At 50.0% G+C, this 22,500-nt stretch overlaps 1 protein-coding gene across 1 annotated transcript in view; it reads left to right on the forward strand.

Annotated features, from left to right (window-relative positions):
• tgfbr3 (transforming growth factor, beta receptor III) overlaps positions 1 to 22,500 on the forward strand; it is a 105,537-nt gene that overhangs the window by 31,758 nt on the left and 51,279 nt on the right. The window contains exon 3 of the mRNA XM_062555563.1: positions 2,841 to 3,031. Coding sequence (XP_062411547.1) covers positions 2,841 to 3,031 — 191 coding nt within the window. The remainder of the gene's footprint in view (positions 1 to 2,840; positions 3,032 to 22,500) is intronic.

Raw genomic sequence — 22,500 nt, forward strand, 5'->3', positions numbered from 1 at the left:
GTCCAGGGGAGAGCTACTGGGTGACTTGTGACAGTGGCTTCAAAGCAATGTGTGTTTGTGTGTGTGTGTGTGTGTGTGTGTGTGTGTGTGTGTGTGTGTGTGTGTGTGTGTGTGTGTGTGTGTGTGTGTGTGTGTGTGTTGGGGGTGACAGGAGAGCCTGTGCAAAGCAGTATCACTCAGCTCTGACCTCTGGTTTAACTTTGCTCAGCGCTCCAGCACTGCTTGTGTGTACGGTAGCCCAGACAGCTGTTGATTTCAGGCCGAGAGAGACAGATAGAGGGAGAGGCAGACAGAGAGAGAGAGAGAGACAGAGAGAGAGAGAGAGAGAGAGAGAAAGAGAGAGAGACAGATAGGGAGGGAGGAAAACTCATTTGGTGCGAGCGGCAGACTCTTTGCCTGGACCTTAATGTGCTTTTTCAGTCCAGCAGACAAAACACAGACTGAGCGCGAGTCTCTCCGTCTGGCCCGCCTCATGCCGCTCTCCGGCCCTCCGCTCTGTTGGGGGTGGGGTGGGTGGGGTGGGTGGGGTGGGTGGGGTGGGTGGGGGCCCCCGCTGGGTGGGTAAAGAGCCCGAGCTGCCACTGTCCCCTCAACGCGGCTGGACTCCAGCAGGAGAGGGGGATGCTAGAAGAAAACAGAGAGGGAGGAGAAGGAGAAGAGAGGGAGACAGAGGGGGAGTGAGTGAGTGTAGGGGGTGGAGGTGAAGAACAGTTCAGGAGAGAGGCGGGAGGTGAACTGAAACGCAATGAGGGAAAGAAGGATTGAGGATGACGAGAACAACACAGCCAGCTGAAGAGAGGAACAGGGAAGCACAGTAAGGGTGTGTGTGTGTGTGTGTGTGTGTGTGTGTGTGTGTGTGTGTGTGTGTTTGGGAATGAACATTTAAAGAGAAAAGAGTATGTGTGAGGTAAGTGACAGCCAAAAAGAGTATGGATATATGCCTTTCAGTGTGTGTGTGTGTATGTGTGTGTGTGTGTCTGTGTATGTGTGTGTGTGTGTGTGTGTGTGTGTGTGTGCACGCAGGCGCGCGTGCGCTTGCATACACTATTCCTCCTGAGTGCGGCCCGTGTCCCTGAGGCAGAAACCGGACCCTCGGCCTGAGACCCGGTAGCTGCTGCAGAGGAGCCGCTCTGATTGACAGCCGCGCTGCCGGTTACAGCCGAGGTGTGGGAGGGTTAGTCACAGTTCAGCAGCGCTGCAGCCCGAACAACACCGCGCCATCTCTTAGCCTCATCACGTTAAAATAACATCATCATCAGGAAGCCGTGCAACATGGCCTTCAGCTATTTCAAATGCGTCACGTGAAGTCTGTGATTCTAATCCCTCTAATACTTTTTGTCAAATACACCTAATTGCTCTTTATGGCCCTCACACGGTCTGTGTAGTAAAAAATTTAAAGTATTTGAACTTTTGTTTTGAAGCATGGCCTCAGGTTCTCATGAAAGTTGGCAATACTCCTTACTCCTCCTACAATCCTTGAATTTCCCCTTGGGGATCATTAAAGTATCTATCTATCTATCTATCTATCTATCTAATACATTTTGAGGAGAATCACACCAGATATTCACAGAGGCGAGTGTGTGGTGTCTTCTCAGTATCGCTCCACTGATCCCACTAATTGTTGCTCATGTGCAGGGCGCCCATTTGTAGCAACTTGGGCCTCTTGTCTTAGCCACTTAGTGGAAGAGGCCAACAAAGCTGCCCATGTAAGGAGATAGATGTAGGGGAGGTGAGGCTGGAAGATATCCTTTTAGGCTCAACCCTCAACCCTTGGTGACATATTGTAGTTATTCGCGTGCATGAATGTGTGTGTGTGTGTGTGTGTGTGTGTGTGTGTGTGTGTGTGTGTATGTGTGTTGGATTAGCCTTGCACGGGTTGCCTCAAGGTGTGAATTTTATTTATTTCGGTTTTATTTAGACTTGCCTAGTAGTTTTCACTTCCATAAATCTGGCGCCTTATCAATTAATTAGAAGGGAGTTGCAGCATGAGCGAGAGCCGCCTCTGTGTTTGTGTAAGCACGGTGTTGTTTCCAGGGCTATTATCTTATCCGTGTCCTCCCGATAACTATGGGGAGTGCTTGTAGCCCGGGGCTCTTGTTTTTTTGCTCGCTGGAAGATGACTTCACAGGGCTCTGCTCTGAATAGCTGCCCGATTTTATGCCTGTGTAAAATTCCTGCGATAAGGGTTTTGGCGAGCTGACATCACAGGGTTTACCACAGCTCAACCTCTGTTTGCTGGGAAAGATACACTCTGATTGTCAGAGTTGAGAGTGAGGGCATCTCCCTACTGTTGCACTCTGAGGAAGGAAGGCCGACGAGTTCGCTTTTCGAGTTCTGAGTGTTCACAGCTCAGGTCTCATTTGGCTCATCTCTGTTACACATTTGATAACGTAACCAAGGGACCTACACTACATACAGCAGATATTGACTGTGTCTGCTACAGGAACATCTGCTAACGCTTGAAAATGGAGTTGTGTTTTGTCTCAAAGACTTTTTGTTTACTTTTTGGTAGTCGCATTGAAGTAAAACTTTAGAAAAGATACAAAATGATAAAAGAAGAAACGTTCTTTTGAAATACTCTGCTGAACTGGTGTTTCTTTTTCTTATTCCAAGATCTTAGCACAGACGTGAAAGCTGTCTGCATGCCCCGAGATCTGCATTGATCTTTTTTGTAATGTCATGATTGTAATAATTGCATGAATTTTGCCAAACAAAAATGATAACGTTACATTAAACATTTTAGAGTTAGAATCCCTTGTCCATCCCAGATGAAACGATTTGACCCTCTCCTCTGCAGCCGAGTGTCTCACTCTGTCCCCCCTTATCTCCCCTGGCCACAGGTCCTCTGTCGCGGAGCCCATGTGAGCTCCTCCCGGTGGGCTCGGGGCACCCGGTGCAGGCCCAGCTGAAGAGCTTCACCGCGCTGTCCGGCTGCGCCAGCCGCGGCACCACCGCCCTGCCCCAGGAGGTCCACGTCATCAACCTGAGGAACAGCGGAGGCTCCGACGCACCCGGGGAGAAGCCCGCCGAGGTTAGCAATGGTCACTCACCTGCACGGGAACAGAAAGCCCCCATACTGCAAATGGCCGCAAATTCAGTATGAATGCAAAGTATTCCACGCATAAAATGTACATGTAGACACATGTAAAAACTCCTGCAGAGGAGTTCATTCATCATGCAGTCCACTATGAAATGTAACAGGCACAGTGTAGAGCTCCCAAAGAGATGGCACAACACAGACATGACAGACATGACATGACATGACATGACATGACAGATATGATTCACTTAGCGCCCTCTATCTTGGTCCACACACTTGAAGTAACAGTAATCTCTTTAAGTGCACCTAATAGCACACTGCCAGCAAGCTTGCGCCATACTTGAGACCAGCACACAACGTCTGGATTGTTTCATGGCTCGTGTCTTGTTGCCTTCAAGAGAGAAAGCGTCAGTCCACAAAAGAAAAAAATCCCCTCGTCCCCCCCCAAAAAAACTTCACAACCTCCAGCCCTGGCTCCCTAAAATGAGTCGGTTAATAAGCCAGTCCGCTCCCCACTCCGACGACCCTGGAGCTGATGTTTATCGTGTCTGTGGCACACCGCCATCTTAGGTGGGAGGCTCAGCGGGGGTGTGCACTCGACAGCAGCGCTGAGATAATTGATTCTGTAATTGCTGGAAGGCCTCTCTGGCCCGGGCCTCCGACTCTGTTCTGCTGACTCGGGGGTTTTCAGTGTTTTCCCTTTTTTTTTTAACGGGGTTCCTCCCGGAGAGCAGCGTAATTTTCTTGTTTAGTTTATCATCTTTCAGCAAGTCTGGAGCTTGGGAGAGGTCCCCACTGAAACTCAACGCAGAGACACAGGCACATATGTGCAGTGCACACACACACTCACACACACACACACACACACACACACACACACACACACACACACACACACACACACACACACACACACACACACACAGACACAGACACATACACGCATGCACACATTGTCATATACATGTACAGATGCATAAATCTGGATGCAGAGTGTAAATATATGCATTGTATATGTATACTTTGACAGAAACTCACACAGACACACTCATTATGTGTGCATGCATACTTTCAGACACACTCAGGCCAGCATGCAAAAGCTGTCCAAACCTGACCCCCTCTCGCTTTCAATGTTTAGAGGTCCTGAGTTGTATTACCCAGAGGCAAAGCAGACAGAATGGAGCGAAAAAGGTAAGAGAAAGAAAAGAAAAAAGAATTTGAAGAGAAAACAAAGCCTGTCGATCAAATGTTCGTGCCAAGTTTGGCCCAAGAATAACAACAGCGGGGCCTCCCGAAACCGAGGGGGGCCCATGGCGGAGCGAGAGTAAAGGGGAAAGAATGAGGAGACAGTTTGGGGAAGAAAGAAAGAGCACAAGCGAGAGAGGGACACAGGACAGACACACGCTGGATAAATGGGGGCAATTGTTCGGGACTATCAACCACGCGTGTCAAGGAGACTGGTGTTCTCATTGTGGTGCGGGGATGTCAGACATTAGATTAAGTGCCACTCAAACAGACAATCTGTCCCCCCGGACTGCCGAAGACAATGAAGGCTTATTTCTGCTCTCTTGGGCCCAAAGTGTGCTTTCTGCATCAGGGGGTGCGGTGTTGGCAGATTCAGGGCTCGCGCCGTTGCGTCACGCCACACTCCAGAGCTCTCCCCGTCACCTCCCTTTACTGCTCCAGGGTCAGTCTGGCTATAAGTCCCAGTGGACGCATCTTATTTTTATTGTCTGCCCGCCGCCGCTGCTGCCCTCCATTGTGCTGCTGGGCAGCTCCAAAATGGCCACCGTTCCTTCCACCGGGGGCCAGCGACAGGAAGCAGAAGAAAGGGCAAGGCAGCGGAGGACTGTAAACATCCGTGGACGATCAGATTGTTGTTGAGGGGCCGCGCACCGTGAGACAAAAAGCGGAGGGGCAGAATGTTATCTGCTGGCCGATTCCGGGTGGTAAACAAGCGACTGCTATCCCTCCCTACCTCCTTTTTCCCCACTACATGTGTCTACCCAGCCCTCCCCCCCCCACCCTCAGATCCGAAATACAAAACAAAAGGGAAAGAAGATAAAGAGAGAAGAAAGACTGTCATCAGATTCTTTTGTGTCTGCTTGTTATCATGACAGGGCGAGCAGCAGAGATACGCAGACATCTGCAAACAAAGATTAAAATATTTAATAAATACTAAGCCCGGGGACAGAAGAGCGGAGAAGCCACACAATGGTTATCCCCGATCCTGTGATTATTTTATTATTCTCTGCTTTCAATAATCAGCACGTCAAACAATAAATCCCGCCGCTGATTGCCAGCTGGGAACTCGGCTCACTTGGCAGCATTCCTGGTCTCTCCCCTCCCTCCACTTCGGCTTCTTTTTGCACTCAGGAGGAGGTTTCTGTGCCTGGGCGGTGGGGTGGACATGTGTTGGGATTAGGTGCGATGTTCACCCCCCCCCCCCTCCCTTTGGGGGTCTGACACACTGGAGAGTGGAGGGGAGATCCCCTAGTTTAAGAGTCTTGAGCCGTGAATCATGAGCTGGCCCATCGCTGTGGTTCACCGTTACGCCTCGTCAGGGTTTTGTCGTGTCCCTGGGATACGCTGTCATAAAGAGCCTGGCAACCTGGGTGAGAGTGTGAGAAACATCATGCCCGGGCCTGCCGCGCTAAATCGCTCAACCCTTAACTCCAACGCCCCGCGGTAAAAACAGAGCACCCGGCCGTGCCAAAATGTCATTTACTTTTATTCTGTTGGCAAGGCAGATACGTCGGTGTTTGTTTTTCTGTAACACAAACTGTGGTTGGGTTTCTTGTATTTCAGCGTTGAGTGTTGACGGATGGCAACAAATTTCTGCTTTCTTTAATGGTTCAAGAATTAAATACGTCAATACATCACGTCTGCGGAACTTGTTGTTTTCATGCGGTATTACTTGACCTCCATTTTGCCCCAAACAAAATTGGCCAATTATTCGGAGTATCAGCCGAGCCTTATTAAGTAAGTGCTGGAATAACAGTCTGCCAGGGCAGCGGTGAGTGGCAGTGGGGTAGAGGGACCTGTCCCCCCAGACCGACGTGGGACGTCAAGCAGGAAATCAAACATCGATGGGGTTCTGGTGTCCTATTGCTGTCCCCCTCTCCCATGGAGCTGAAAGAGCTTTTGTGTGGACAGACGTGTGGATGATTGGGACATGACTAAGCTGTCAAGCACTCAGAAGCCGTGGGGCTCACTGTTGGAGGAGCGAGCAGTCAGAGTTTCTTTGTGAGGAAGACGAAAAAAGAATGGCAGGGAAGAGGAAAAAAAGAATGAGGGAGAAATGCAGGCGAGAAAGAGATTTATTGTATGTACTCCCAGGCCGTTGTCACGTTGCACTGACACACGCTTGCGCAAGGCCTCACCTGTCATTACGTAAATTGGAATCATGTGTTTTGTGTGTGTGTGTGTGTGTGTGTGCGTGCGTGTGTGTGTGTGGGCTTGTGTGTGTGCGTGTGTGTGTGTATGTGTGCATATTTCATTTCCCGTTATTGTATTCAATCAAAGTATCACTTAGGGAAAACCAGTTGGGATGAGAGAGGAGGGTGGCGGTGTATATTGCATGGACTCAGATTATATGCCTAAGTGAGATCCAGGCTCCCACAAAGTACCCAAAATGAGGCGAGTTTTGTCTACAGACAGGCTGACAGATAAGATTGTCCCCTAACCGCATTCCAAGCCCCAGGTATTTGTGTGACGTTGAAATTTTCCTGTACACTAATTTGTGTGTTTGCGATTGGGAAGATAGATTGGGAGAAGGGGTGGAGAGAGAAGGAACAAGAAAGCGAGAAGGCACATCTCAGTTTGACGTCAGTGCACAGTAGAGCGAGGGGGATTCAGAATCTTCCCAGATCTACGCGATGAGACTCCAGCGAAGGCCCCTTGCCAAACCTCTCACAGAGCATTTCCCTTAAGTGAGGGCCAGACTTGCAGTGTCCAAATTTCAGTACCAAACTCTTTGCTATCTCTGCTGAGACACAGAGCGCAGAGCAGGATTGGGTGTTACCTTCTCAAATGATGACAGCAATTACCGTCAGTCCATTCAGCTTGGGAGGCAATGAAAACACACACACACCGCTTCCAATAAGGCCCCGAAGGATTGCCGTCATCTCCTGACATGACTTATGAGTGGGTGGGTCAGTCCATTTCTTCTGGCGTGGGGCTGAATGGGGGCTTACCATTGTGAAATTCTCCAGAGTAGCGCAGTTTCTATTATTTTTTTTTATCACCCTTAGTCCAATTTTTCTCCTTTCTCATCGTCTGTCACGTCTGTGGTGGGAAAATAGTTGCGTGGCGCAATCAGGAAATATGTAAGTACTGTATGTGTGTGCAAGTTGAAAGGGAGGGGAGATACCTCCTGCGTCTGACCTGACCTGATATAAGTCCAGCAAGGATGGGCTGGATAACCCCGTCCAAGTGCGTTCTCTGGAGGCCGCTAGAGTATCTGAGAGCATGTGGCCACCCCTCTCAAGACGTGGTTCCAGCTCACTCCCTATCGCTCATGATTGTGCAGTACATGCAGATGTACATTCGACCCCCTGCTCCACCACTCTCCGCCCCGCCGTCTCTTTACCTTGGCTCGCTGCCAGACGTTCCCAGCTCCTCTCCGCCTCACTGTTTGCTCAGCACATGTAGTCTCTGCTGGTGAGGCTCAGACGCCTTAATGAATGAAGACGAGGATTAAGAGACAAAATGGAACAGAACATTCTGCATTGCCAACACCCCCCCCCCCATTCCCCTCCTCTCTGTGCCTCCCTTAGACCCCATGCACCTCCACACTCCCTCCATCTTGGTTCGTGAAAACATTGTGCAGATATCGCCAAGATCTCTGATATCTGATCTCTCACTCTGTCTCTCAACCACATCCACCCCACCCAACACACCACTATACACAAGCACACAAATACACACGCACACATGCACGCATGCACACACACATACACACACACACACACACACACACACACACACACACACACACGCACACATACAGAGAGAGAGAAACTGACAAAAGGCAATGATTACAACAGTCTGCGTTGTCTGCCTGACTGTTCTTTGACATGAGAGTAGAACAGACATAAATCTTATTTACCTCATCCAGTATTTGCAGTATTTGCACACACACACACACACACACACACACACATAACTGTATGACTGAGGAGGTAGCCTTGTGGAAGGTCGGCGGTGCAGGCTATGAGCAGAAGGCCACGCTCCCTCCCAGGCCAAGTGTCTGACGTCAGTGGCCCGGGAGGAGATAAGCTCAGCAAGGACGTAACCCTGACTCCGACCACCTACCACTTCCCACTTACCTGAGGCAGGCCCAGATGCTCTAGTCCAGCTCTCTCTGTCTGTCTGGATGTCCACAGTCTGTTTTCCCTCACTCATCTGTTGGCTGTGTGCTTTCTGTCTGGTTTTACCAGCCCACGGAGTTGTTGACTTGTTATTCTGTTCTTGTTAGTTGAACTTTCTTTTCCACTTCCCTCTAGTACAATATAACCGGATAGGTTTTGATACACATTTTATTTGTCAGTGCTTATGTAAATAATAACATACATTTGCTTTATATTTATTTTGTGTGCTTGTATTGTTTTTATTTACCGCTTATGTGCTGTTTATTGGTTTTCACTTTTTTCCTCATCTGGGCGAGTATCTGTCTGTCTCTCTCTCTCCCTCTGTGTCCTTCCGCCGAGGGTTAGGGTTACTGAGCCTGTCGCCCACTCTCGCTGGATGAGTTTGTGTATTTGTGAGGAAGGGGGCATCCAGGGGCCCAGACTCACTGGGGTTTCATGTGTCCAAGCAGGCGTTGACCTTCAGCGACAGATGGAGCAGACCCCCCCCCCCCCCCCCCAAGACATAAACAATCCCAGCAACCCTGATCGTAATGCCACCCCCCTCCCTCCCCCACCCGCTTGACGAGCACAGAGCCCCGAGGTCTCAGCACATGGAGGCTGCTATAGGGTTACATCTCCACCGCATCAACAGCTTGCTCTGGAATCTTCCCCGCACACGCACAGACAAGGAGACAAACTGTCGGCAGAACTCGAGGTGAGGGGAGAAAAAAAAAATGCTGTGGGTGTCACAGCAACCGATTTCCGAAGTCATGGCAACCAATTTGCCAAAGTCACGGTAACCGATACGAAGTGCTGGCAGCTAATCATTGTGTTTATTTGTGAGTGCTGAGTGACGGTGCGTTATTCATGCATTGCATACATTATGTGCGCGACCACTTAGCCAAATATTTACCCGGCCGACTTGGCCTAGTGCGCCACGGAGTGGACCCCGGCGGGGGGGACTGCTACCTCTCTCAAGGTCCTGCCTTTTAAAGTTCATTTAATGCATGACTTGCGGCAGCCCCCGATACTTCGTTTAAACCGTGACTCGCATATTTTCAGCTGCGGATCATGTGTTTGCTTATGTTAGGGAAATATATGGAGGCCTCGCAGCTTCATCAGATAGCGAAGGGGTCTCAGAGCAGGTTCACGTCCTGGAGTCGCGCAGCGAGGAGACCGTGAGTTAGTGCTTGGCCTGTCCTTCACGTTGCACGACACACCGCAGGGTCGAAAAAGGGAACAGACATATTTCATTGTTATTCCCTTTCATGCTTTCACTCAGTTATCGTATGCGCATCTGTGGAGGGGCGTGTGTCACTGTACTCTTTCAGCTCTTTTACTCTTGTGTGTTTGTGTGTGTGTGTGCGTGTGCGTGCATGCGTTTGTGCGTGTTTGTGCGTGCCTGTTTGTGTGTGCGTGTGTGTGTGTGTGTGTGTGTGTGTGTGTGTCTATGTGTTTGAGTGTGTGTATTTGTGTGTGTCTGTGTTTTTTTTTTTTTAAAGGTTATTTTTTTGGCTTTTTATGCCTTTAATTGGACAGGACAGTAGAGAGAATGACAGGAAGCGAGTGGGAGAGAGAGCTGGGGTGGGATCCGGAAAGGACCACGGGGCGGGAATCGAACCCGGGTCGCCGGCGTGCGGTGCAGGTGCCCCAGCCAGTTGCGCCACGGCTGGGGCCGTGTGTGTCTGTGTTTGAGTGTGTGTGTGTGTGTGTGTGTGTGTGTGTGTGTGTGTGTGTGTGTGTGTGTGTGTGTGTGTGTGTGTGTGTGTGTGTGTGTGTGTGTGTGTGTGTGTGTGTGTGTGTGTGTGTGTGTGTGTGTGTGTGTGTGTGTGTGTGTGTGTGTGTGTGTGTGTGTGTGTGTGTGTGTGTGTGTGTGTGTGTGTGTGTGTGTGTGTGTGTGTGTGTGTGTGTGTGTGAGTGTGTGTGTGTATGAGTGTGTGTTCTATGGCTTGTTGTCCAGAGGGGAGGAGGGCACAGCTGCGCCGCTTCATCTCCATCCCAGACGAGTTGCTCTCGTGTGGTTCTGGAACAGACCTGGCCCAGTTCAGGGTACAGGAGGACAGCGGTGTGGAGGACCAGGGAGGGAGGCAGGGGACATGAAGAGGAAGCCCTGTCCCGGGCCACAGAACAGTCCGCTTGTTTTGGTGTTTAACGGAGGGCTGACAGTGGCACAAGCTGGGGTCTGTGGTCAGCGTTGGATCGGCTCAAACGCTCTCTGTTGACGAGCGGGGACTCAGGGGGAATGTGTTTTTTCCCCCCTTCATTCCTCTTCTTTTTTCCCCCAGACCTTGCGATGTACTATGTCCGCAGAGTCAGTTTACAGACCAAACCCATGACCCCCCCCCCCTCTCGTCCTTTTCCCTTCAAGAGCAGAATTCCAACCGCAACCTCAAACACAACGTCCACTCAGTTCCTAGTCACCTTGGTGCAGAGTATCAGCTTGCCTGATCTCACCGCAACGTTGTACATGTAATAGAAGTGTTCAGAATTTATGTTGCTTTCAGAAAAGGAACTGCGTAATTGTTTTGCGTTGCTGTGACATCTCTGATAGTGAGTAACAGCCAGGCTACTCTAACTTTTTAGAGGAGCAGTGTAGAATTCCACTGCAAGGCAGTGTAGAATTCCTATCTTCCTATTCTCCTCCACATGTTTTGGATCAAGGACAACTATATCATTTTTTTTTGCCTGTGGCTTCTGCAGTCGCCGGGTCTGCAGGCACAACCCACAATGCTCAGCCCCCCTCTCTGTTTTGTTGGTAAAACAGGATGTTATAAAATGGCAGCTCCTTTGTTATTCCTTCATATTCCTGAGGTAATTACCAAACACAGGGACATGCCTCTCATTGCTGTGACATCAGGGACATGTTTATTGCAGAGAGGACAGGAAACAGGAAGTCAAACAGGACATTCAGGGCCTTGGCAACATCAACTAGGCATTTTTTGGAGGGGATAGGCCCTGATACTGTGGATGCTCCGCACTACTCCTTTAAAAAGCTTGATGGAAAACAAGTGTTATTTAGGGATATGGTGAAGACAATGGAGTTATCCCACATTAGGTGCCAGATCACAGGTGACATTGACATTGAATTTGCACTGAAGAACAAACAAACAGATATGGTCCCATGCTCACTCACATCACAAGTTCAGAAGTTCATCATCTCACCAAGTGCATGATTGCGTTTGCTCTCTCTTTCACTCATACACACTCACACACACAGACACACACACACACACACACACACTAACAGGCTCAAAAATCACACCGGCCTCTCCAACCACCCATATGTTCACAAACACACATACACACTCACAGACACACACACACACACACACACACACACACACACACACACACACACACACACACACACACACACACACACACAGTGTACTGTATACTGTAGTCACACCTCTTCAGTGCAAGCAGCTGCAGGGTATCAGGCCTGCTCTACATCCGCACTAAACTAACATCCCCGTGCGAAACCCCAGAGAGCAGTGGCAGACCCCTGCAGGACCCCCCCCCCCCCCCCACACACACACACACACACACACACACACTCCCCACTCCATGCTCCCCTGCCTCTGTCCCACTCTCTCCAGACCTGCACTTCCCCTCCGCAGCCCTCAAAGAAATAAATGCCTTCTTCCTGCTGCACTGGGCTGAGTGGGCAGTGATCTGTGTTAAAGAGAGAGAGGAGGGTGAGAGTGAGTGAAAAGAGGAAGAAAGAGAGAGTGAGAGAAAATAAACAGAGCGAGAGAGTGAGAGTGAGAGAGAGGGAAAGAGAGCAAGAAAGAAATAGAGATAAATGCACAGCTGCATACACATACAAACACATACATACAGACACCCACCCACACACACACACAAACACACACACACAAACACACACACACACACACACACACCTCCTGCTCCCCGTGGCTGCTGGCCTCTAGCCAATCTCCATGGCTAAATTGGGTAATTAAGTGAAAGGCAACACCTTTGGCCCTGACGGCACACATGGGCCCGGTCGGTGTGCGGCTCCCTTGGCCGAGACGCTGTGGTCACTCATGCTGACGAATCAGAGGCCAGCCGGCACTGTGCTCTGGAAACGAGGCACCCGTGTGGACATTTTCTACATGAGCGGACAGTTACAGGGTGGCAGATTAGGTGGCTAATTGACTCAGAGTGTGGCAGAGTGTGCGCGTGTGTATGTGTGTGGGAGGGGTTAGAGAGATAGAAGAGAAAGGAACACGAGACGAGAGAGAGAGAGAGAGAGAGAGAGAGAGAAATGTTATTAAAGAAACAACATAACCAGATTTAAGGGTTGTGTTTTTTACTCTTGTGAAACATCCTTGTGACATCTTTATTTATTGATGGACAGATACAGCAGTGGGAGACTTGAAGGGCAGAAGATGGCCATCTCTTCTTGTTTAAAGTGAATCAGTGAGGAGGGAGGTGAAGGATGAGGAGCCGAGGGAGAGAGGAGGAGAGGGGCGAGAGACAGAAAGATGGAGAGCTGTCTACACACTGGGGGAAAGTTCTGAGGCCTCCAGATCCCTTTCGTGGCTTCAGACAGTGTCCATCTGAGGGCCCTTTAAAGCTCAACCTCAAAGAGAAGGCCTTTCTTCACACACACACACACACACACACAGACACACACACACGCTAACGCACACACACACACACAAACACACACTGACCTTTTCTGTTCCTTCCATTAAGCACTGCCTCCACACTTTGTGCAGCAGCCTGACTATGGGAGTGTACCCCTGATCCCCTCTCTTTCTCTCTTTCTCTCTCTCTCCCTCTCTCTCTTTCTGTCTCTCTCCCTCCCTTGCTCGCTCGCTCTCCGTAGCCCACGTCCTGTCCTGCTGTTCCTGACACGGCGGCTCGTTTGCCCGCGCTAATCCTTTTGTTCCAGGTTAATGCTCTCGCTCCCACTTCTTTATGAAGTGAACAGCGGTGACCTCATCTGTGAACGGAGTGAAAGGGAGACCAGGATCAAAGTGCCAGACCCTCGACACCCCACCGGCCCCACCGGCCCCACCCCCCAAAGCCCCCCCACTCCCCATCTCTGCCGCCCCCGTGTTGGGGATTAAGGTAGAAGAGATGGGAGAAGCCAGTGCCAGAGCAGAGAAACAAAGCAGCCATTCACCCTCAATAGGGCCTTGATAAGGGCTTTCAAGTAGAAGAGAGAAAAAGCGAGCGAGTGAAAGAGGGAGAGAGAGAAAGAGGGAGAGAGGGAAAGAGAGAAGCCGCAGGGCATAAGCAGAGTAACTGCCGGCAGATAAGGGTAGTGTTACTGTAGTGGCACATTGGCACAAGATTAGGGGCACCTCTCACAACTTTAATATAACCCCTGTGAGGAGGTGTGAGGGAGCGGGACACACAGACTTAGGGACGGGGAAAAGAGCGAGGGATAAGGTGAGCACCACCAAAAAAGAGTAGGGCGGTAGTGACAGAGAAAGAAAGTGATAGAGAGAGAGAGAGAGAGAGCTGTAATAACAAACGGGCCTTTAGACTCAGATTACATACAAAGGCCCATATGCTTCAGTGGCTGAGTGGTTCACGGCCCCCTCAACCCCAGCCTCTCCCTGACTCTTGACTAAAGGTGTTAGTGTTGCGGTTTTTTATACACCTCCCTGAAGTGATGACCTCACCTCTGGAATCCTTCTCGGTCCACCGCGTCTGCACTTTTACACTTTTCCCACCTGTCTTTCCTTGCCGCCACATCGACTCTCGCACGACACTGGTGCATTGTGGGAAAGCTATCCCCCGCCCCCGCCCGTCTTGACCCAAAGGGTTCCCATGTCGCTGCCCGCCAGCGTCACAAAAATAAACGCGGGATATTTTTTCTTCTCTTGCGAAAACACGTCACTTGGTTGTTTTCTTGCGCTCTTAGCAACGGCAAGCCGTGGGGAACAAACTCGAGCAGGGCCCGACGGGACAGCGGGCTTAGCTCTTGCCGCACGATTGCACGATACGGCCGAAAATAAACAAGCTGGGAGCGAGCCGGGGCCCAGCAATCTCTCCTCTCACACCGGCCATCTCTGTCTAATCAATTTAGCCGCAGCCCGACATCAAAGAGCCAGAGGCTGGCACAGGCCCAGCGTGAGCCTGAGCAGATGATTGTTTTATCAGGTGGAATTCTTAGATAGCTGTGCCCGGGAAAGATGGATCCCTTCCCCTCCTCAGAACACACACATATAGTACACAAGCACACAGATATACAAACATACACACACACACACACACACACACACACACACACACACACGTGCACTGCACACACACACACACACACACACACATACACACAGTGCACACACATAGTTGCACTCAGACACCAACTGTAACCCCATGGATTCTGTAAATGAAGTGAATAACACTCACACATTGACACTGACTTACAGTATACACATTACAGTAAACTCACGCCAGCAGTAACACCACACAAACATACACACAGAGATGCACGCGGTCATACCACATGAATTATACTCTTTCAGGCAAGCGCACACACACATGCACGGATAAAGCTGCTGTTTATCTCTAGCACACACACACACACACACACACACACACCCCACACACACTCACATCTATCTGTATTACCTGCGTGTTTGATGTATTATAGGGGAAGTCATTACTCTGCAAGTAACGGATGAGATGACTGTGTTCGGTAAACCTCAGCCATCTGCTGCTAATTATCTTGAAAGAGGGAGAGGTAGTGTGTGTGTGTGTGTGTGTGTGGGGGGGGGGGGGGGGGGTGAGCAGATAGAGAGAGTTCATAATTCTCACCCTACATGTAAAACACACACAACAAGAGTACCTGTTGTGTTGCCTAACCTGACCTCTGTAAGTCTTAAGCACAAAACAGGGAGGCACTGTGGTGAGGCGCTCATGTAGGTGTGTGAGCAACACTGAAAAAGTCAACTTTCTGTCAACAGGTAGTCAGCGGTGCCAGCTCTGCTGATAAGCAAACAGCTAGTGCCGCCTCAGCTTACTTGGATAAAGAAATCAGACTGTTTTATCAGCACAATCTCTGCATTCACTAATGAGGTCATGGCACACACACTCACACACACATACAGTACACACACACACACATACTCCAAAAGCGATGCTGTCAAGAGCTCCGTCTCCACTCACTGTTATCTTGGTCAGCGATCTGTGATTATCATCTCTGTGTGTGTGTGTGTGTGTGTGTGTGTGTGTGTGTGTGTGTGTGTGTATTTGTGTTTGTGATGTGCTGTGTATTGGCTTTAACTTCACCTGGCGCTCCACACACTTCACTCTCCGGATCCTTATCCATGCTCAGGGGGTCCTATCCTGCCCCATCTCCCCCCGCCCTCCCTCTCCCCCTGCGGCAGACTGATAGCCGTCTCTGGGCCTGGGGAGGGGAGGGGGTGGAGGCTCCAGGTAGAGAGGGCCTCATCACTGCAGATCAGTCAGGCACGGCGATAAGAGCAGACGACAAGCTCTCCTGCACTTCTCTGGCCCTCTCTCCCACCTCTGTTTCATCTCTCCATCTTTCCTGCTCCCTCCCTCCCTCCTTTTCTCCCTCTCTCTCTCTCTCTTTCCCTTGTTCTCTCGTTCTCCCTCCTGGTCCTTGATCCCCCTCCCCATTCTCCTGCTGCAGTGATCCGGAAAGAACCAAGATAGAGAGGAATACACACTCACACAGAACACACACGCACAAAAAGGACACACACACACACACTTCCAAGACAGAATGATGTGCACAGAAATGAGCGCACACATACTGTACACTGACACACGATTTCTACACACAGATAAAGGGTTTTCAGCAACAACAATGTTTGGTTTGTTCTTCAACATCACATTGCCAAATACACAGTGAAGCACAAACTCTCTCTCACACACACACACACACACACACACACACACACACACACACACACACACACACAAACACACACACACACACACACACAAACGCACACACACACACACACACACACACACACACACACACACACACATAATGTGATTTAATCTGTGCATTCTTGGAAAACTTCTCTGTCCCTATCTGACCAGAGCAAAACTTTCTGGGCATGATACCACCCCCTCTTCCCCTCGCTCCCCCCTCCCTTCCTTGACTCTTGGCCCCGAATCAAAAAGCCTCCAGCTGAACTTTTCCCTTTCTTCCTCAAAAACACACCGTCAGTCCCATTAACACACCAGGCCACTTTGCCTTTCAGTGCCACTTTCATTTCACTCCAGTCCTGCGCATTAACTCATGTTCAAATTGCATCAAGGAGACGTTCTGTCAAACCACTCCGACTCGCTATACTTCCCTTTGTGTGTGTTAAGAGTTTCTTTTTTCTCTTTAAAAAAAAGAAACACGGGAAAGGGACAGGTTGAGCCTGCCAACTATTTCCTTCTAGGGCCCACTTCAGAGAGCCTTTGAAGAGGCTGAGGTTTACCTTTCAGCTTTCGGCCTTCCTTCTCCTCTCCCCCTCGCCAGACTTCACAGCCTTCCTGCACAGCCCTGCCATTGCTACCAGCCGTCCTTCATGCCAGGACCTATTCCACTACTCCATGTGAAATATTGTGTGTGCCTTAACTGCCTTTGTGTGTGTGTGTGTGTGTGTGTGTGTGTGTGTGTGTGTGTGTGTGTGTGTGTGTGTGTGTGTGTGTGTGTGTGTGTGTGTGTGTGTGTGTGTGTGTGTGTGTGTGTGTGTGTGTGTGTGTGTGTGTGTGTGTGTGTGTGTATTTTAGTGATTACCATTTCTCCTGGCCTAATTGGAGGATGTTTTGAGTGTTCCTGTGAGTCACCGAGGGGGCCTGTCGGCTACACTAATGAACTCTGTCAATAGAGGAAACAGCCGCGCTTCTGTTCGGATGCACCCCTACCTGAGGCACGGGTGTTGGCCTCAAACGTCTGACAGACAGACAGACGGGCTTATTTATCGTCCCTCTTCTCTCTCTCTCTCTCCCTTTCTCTCTCATGGAACAGCCATGAATCACTCTTCTTATTGCACATTGCACTTTGTCTTCTGGCCCTGTTGGCACCATTGATGCCGTGGTGGTGGGGGAAGAAGAAGAGGCATGTGTGCGTGACAGCCTGGGTTAGGCAGTAAACGCTGAGCTTGGCAGTTCTTTGGCGCCGCTGGCATGCCCCTGCCACTGCCTCTGCCATTGACGAGTGGAGAGGCGGGTGGCGTGATGAGTGGGTTTAGGTGTGTAAAGGTGAGCTCGAGGTTGTCGATCTCTTCTTTGCTCTTGGTGGAGTAGTCGTGCCAGTTTTGATTGCAGTGGAATTGTGTTGGCTTGCATCATGTTGAGGAATTTGTGCAAAGTTAGTTCTGTTTGGCATTGATTCTTGTGTTGGAGGGTCTTGGTCTGGGTTGTTGACATTAGGCATTCATTTGACGGTCCCTGATGTGACTTTGCTTAGGTATTGATGATCAGGCTGCTGGCGTACGCTTGATCATGCTGATTGCGCCTGATTAATGTTGGTTTGGCTGGTTCTGGTTTGTTGATTTGGCTGGTTTTTGGAAGTTGATTTGATTTGGCCGATGGATAGGAGTGATGGTGGTTGATTGATTGCAATCGCTGTTGTTTTGGAGCGGCTTGTTGACATCCTCAGTAGACCATGTCTCACCCTGCCACACCCACTGCTCGCCTCCGAGCTGCATGTGCCAAAGACCTCCCTTCTGGGTGTATGCCTGTCTGTCTGCCTGTCTGTCTGTCTGTCTGTGGGTCTGTCTCGGCTTGGGCCTCTGGCAATGTCTCTGTTTTGATGGCTGCAGCTGTCCCCCATGGCAGGTGTCTCTGTCCTGCTGCAACCTTGATTGGGCCAGAGCTACCCCCCTCCTCCTCCTCCTCCACAGACACACACACACACACACACACACACACACTCCACCTGCTTATGCCTCTTCCATTTCCATCACTACTGCACGCAACAACAGCACCCCCGAAAAAAACCCCCACATGTTTCCACGTTTCCACGTTTCCACATCCCTGGGACCCCAGCGCTCCCTGGAGCAGACTATCAGTGTCAGTGGCCTGTTGTTATTCAGCGCACGACCCTGCGCTCCTCCGACTCATAACCTCTCTTCCTGTCTGGGCTCCTGTGCAAAGCTGCGCTGGCGTTGGGAATGCCATCCGGTACGCTGTCGTCTACCCTAGTGACATCCCTTAGGGGCTGGATCTGCTTCTCCCTGTCTAGCCCTCCCCAGGGGCCGGGACTTTCACATTCATCCCAAGCGTCTCTGGCATCTAGTTAAGTCCCCATTCTGTGCCATGCACCACCTTAGACAAGGGGCCATGCACCATCTTAAACATGGGGCCATAGTTGTCAAGAAAATCACTCCACAGGAGGCATGTTTGAAAAGATCTGAGGTGTATAAGTAGTAGTTAATGTTTTGTGTCTCTACCTCTGACCTTGTGGTTCACCTTTGCTCTTTCATACAGTTCTCCCTGATATACCCCTGCAAAACGCCTCTATCTGCCTCTATTCAAGAGTTTTGAGGACCACAGCTGGTTTCTTTTTACCGTGGTGTCTGGTCTCAGTCTGTGTGTGTGTGTGTGTGTGTGTGTGTGTGTGTGTGTGTGTGTGTGTGTGTGTGTGTTTGTGTGTGTTTAGAAGTGTTGTAATCAGAGAGTTTCCTACTATGAAGTCATCAGGCTTAGAAAGTATGTCAGCACTTGGTGTGGAATCCGGTAATCGAGCTGACATTTTCCCAGTTTTCCGCTGGAGTTGTCCATCCTCAGTTTGGAGCCAGTGGGGTTGTTCTGTCTCGTAATAAAAGCATTGTGCTCTCCCCATGGTGGCACGTAATGCACTGTCTCAGCCCGGCAGATTGGCTGAATGGGTCCCATGTGATCTGTCCATCGCTCAGCACCCACGTTCTGTCAGAGGAGCAAACCTTTTCCCTGTTTCTCTCTATTTCTTTCTCTCTCTCTTACCCCACCACCCCCATATCTGTCTCTCTCATTCACTTTCATACATATTGCTCTCTCTTGTTCTCTCTCTCTCTCTCTCTCTCTCCTCTTTTTCCATGCTTTTTTGTCCTCCTTTTCATTTCTGCTCTCTCCCTTTTTCTCTCCGCGCTGGGAGTTCACGGCACTGTGTTGGCCAGACTCATTTGCTCTTCCCTGCAGCAGCAGCCCCCTTGGCTTGCAGCGAGCCTGTTTATGCCTCTACGGAATGACTCCATTTGGAATACTTTCTGTCTGATGCTGAAATTCCACAACTTTTACAACCAGGAGACTTTGGAGCTCAGCCCCCCCTTCCTAACCCCTTAAAAAAATAAAAATGAAAAGATACCTCTTACCATACCATACCCCCCCCCCCCCCCATCTCTCTTCTCCTTTTGTCTTCCTTTAACTTTATTTATGACTGTTTCGTTGGCTGTGGGGTGAGTTCTCTGCTGTGATGCTAAGTAAATATGAACAGGTAGGACTCTTGGACAGGGCGGACGAGGACTCAGGGGAGGCTTGTCTTTGCCCACAGCTAGAGGGGGGAGGCTTATGCAGATTAGTTAGTCATCTCAAAATTTTCCACTCAGTACAAATATTAAGAAAGACAGATGGAGACAGACATAAAGTGTGTGTGTGTGTGTGTGTGTGTGTAGCAAGAGAGAGAGAGAGCGAGAGAGAGAGAGAGAGAGAGAGAGGAGGAGAAAGAGAGAGTAGGGAAGGGAAGGCTAGACTAAAAGATAGAAGCACAAGATAGGAGGGGAGTGAGAAAATGGACAAGTATGATGATATGCTGTTGGGCCTGGCTGTAATGCCCCTGTTTGTGTATGGGAGTTTTTGTGAGTGTGTGTGAGTGTCTGACTCATCTGCATCTGCGTGTGTGTGTGTGTGTGTGTGTGTGTGTGTGTGTGTGTGTGTGTGTGTGTGAAAGTGAGTTTGTTTGTGCGTGAGTGTGCTGTAGCATCTGCCAAGTTTTCTGTGAGATAAGCGCCCTGTAATTTCTTCCATTCTCCAGCCTCTAAAGGCCTCTCATTATAAGTATTGGAGCGCTTTTATGGGTCTCTTTACTAACACTCTCATTTGCAGTTGCCCACCCCCCCGCCCTAACCACACACATGCACACACACACGCGCACACACACAGACACACAAAACACACTCACGCACCCACACATGCATGCACGAGCTCATACAGTACACACACACACACACACACACTCACAGATAAGAGCTTACAGACAGCTTCTGCCCTTTTCTCCTTAGCACTTTTACTTTCCGACTTGTCTTTCTTTCTCCCTCTCGCATTTCTCTTTTTCTTCTTTTCTTTCCTCTCCTGACTGTTCCCCCAAAAGCCTCCCCCCTCCCTCTCCCTCTCCCTCCTCTCTGTGTACTGTATTGGCCAGGACTCCCTACCTGCTCTCTCCTCCATGAGCAGCAGTCAGTCGCACCTCCTTGAGGGGGAGATTGTTGATTTACACACAGGGAACCTTTTTTGAGAGTGGACAATGGGAGATATTTCATGGGTAATCTTAGGGATGGTGGGGTGGTGTGTGTGGAGATGGCTTTGGATAGCTGTGTGAGGGGAGGAGTGATGCTTACTTTAGACGGGGCCCTGGCCATGCTAAACAGAGTAACCACAGGGGGGGACTGTGAGTGGGGATCATAGGATAAAGAGAAATTAACTGTCTGTTTATGTGTCCAAGAGAATTGTTTAATGTCTGGTCTGGTAGGCTTCTAACCCTGGCTCGCACACACACACACACACACACACACACACACACACACACATGCGGAACAAGAGCAAGCGCTAGTGCACTAGGGAGCATAACGTCACAAGTGTGAAATCTGTTCGCGTTTTAAGCTCAAGTACTGGTAGTGTCCCCCCACTTCACGGAAAATACAGCAAAGATGTTTTCCCCTGTGTGTATCCCCAGCATGTTCGTAGTGAACGAAAATACCTCTGACGCGGGGGGAGCGATCCAAGCCACAGTGAAGTCTAGAGCGCGCGCGTGTGTGTGTGTATCGGTTGCTCATGCATGCGGCGTGGACCGCGGAGTCGGGACAGGCGGCCGTCTCCAGGAGATACACATCTGGAGTCGGAGAAAGTTGGGCAACCCATTCCCAGTCCCTATTCCCAGCCACGAACGATCTCATCTGCGCTGGCCACACAGCTGCAAGTGACCTCTGAAAGGGGCCGCTCTGAGCGTTCACGGACTAACAGCATTAAGAGACACGCAGACACAACATTTAGATCTACTGTAACACGGTGTCTCGTCACGAAACAACACCACATGTGTCTGTTTGAGTTTGTTTGTTTTTTTCATATGCAGATTTTGCACGGAAGTCGATGCTGAAGACATGAAAAAGAGGCCAGTAGAAAGGGGGACTTTGTCTTGCTGTGTTTTCCCTCACAGATGGACTTGCCTTGATGTTGATGGTGACAGATTGAGTTAGGGATGCTAGGAGCAAGCAGGTAATGCAATATGGATGCCTGTCTTAGTGGACCAACAGGAGGGAGTTCACATGCGGCAGGGTGGCTAACGTGATTTGTTTGCAAATTGAGTTTGGAATGAACCGGAAAGTGACAAAAAAGGCGAGTGTTATAAGGTTACAAGATCAGTTACAATTCACCACTCACCCCCTCCGCTGACTCTCTCTGGCCTGATTTATTTTGAATGTCATCCCAGTAAATGAGCCGTTTTGGAGGTTGAATGTGTGCACGTCCGGTCGACTCCTCAAACAGGCCGATAGCGGAGCAGCGTTTTTTCCTTTCTCCGCTTAAAGAAGTCGAAAGAGCCATGAAGTCGAGGCTATTTGTCACAACGATGACGAAGACTCCTAAATCAAAACATGTCTGGCACAGGGGTTGGGTTTCAGTTGAGATGGGAGGCCTTAAATCACCGGGCTAAATGTGGTCCTTGGGGCCCAGCGAGGGGCTTTGGCCCCCGGGCAATGAGAACCAACAGTGGTCTCCGAGGTGCGACCCTGCCTCCTTCCTGCCACAAACGTGCTGCTGGGATCCATTTTATCCGACAGTCAGGAACAGCAAGGAAGCTCCTATCCCACACGATAAGGTACCCCCCCCCCCCCCCCCATACCCTTCAAGCATCCTCATATTGCTGGAAAGTTAGTTTGTTCTGGCATTTTCTAACAAAAGACCCTCTGTGTGAAAGTT

This window comes from Sardina pilchardus, chromosome 15 (genome assembly GCF_963854185.1).
Source record: "Sardina pilchardus chromosome 15, fSarPil1.1, whole genome shotgun sequence".
NCBI classification, from domain to species: Eukaryota; Metazoa; Chordata; class Actinopteri; order Clupeiformes; family Clupeidae; genus Sardina; species Sardina pilchardus.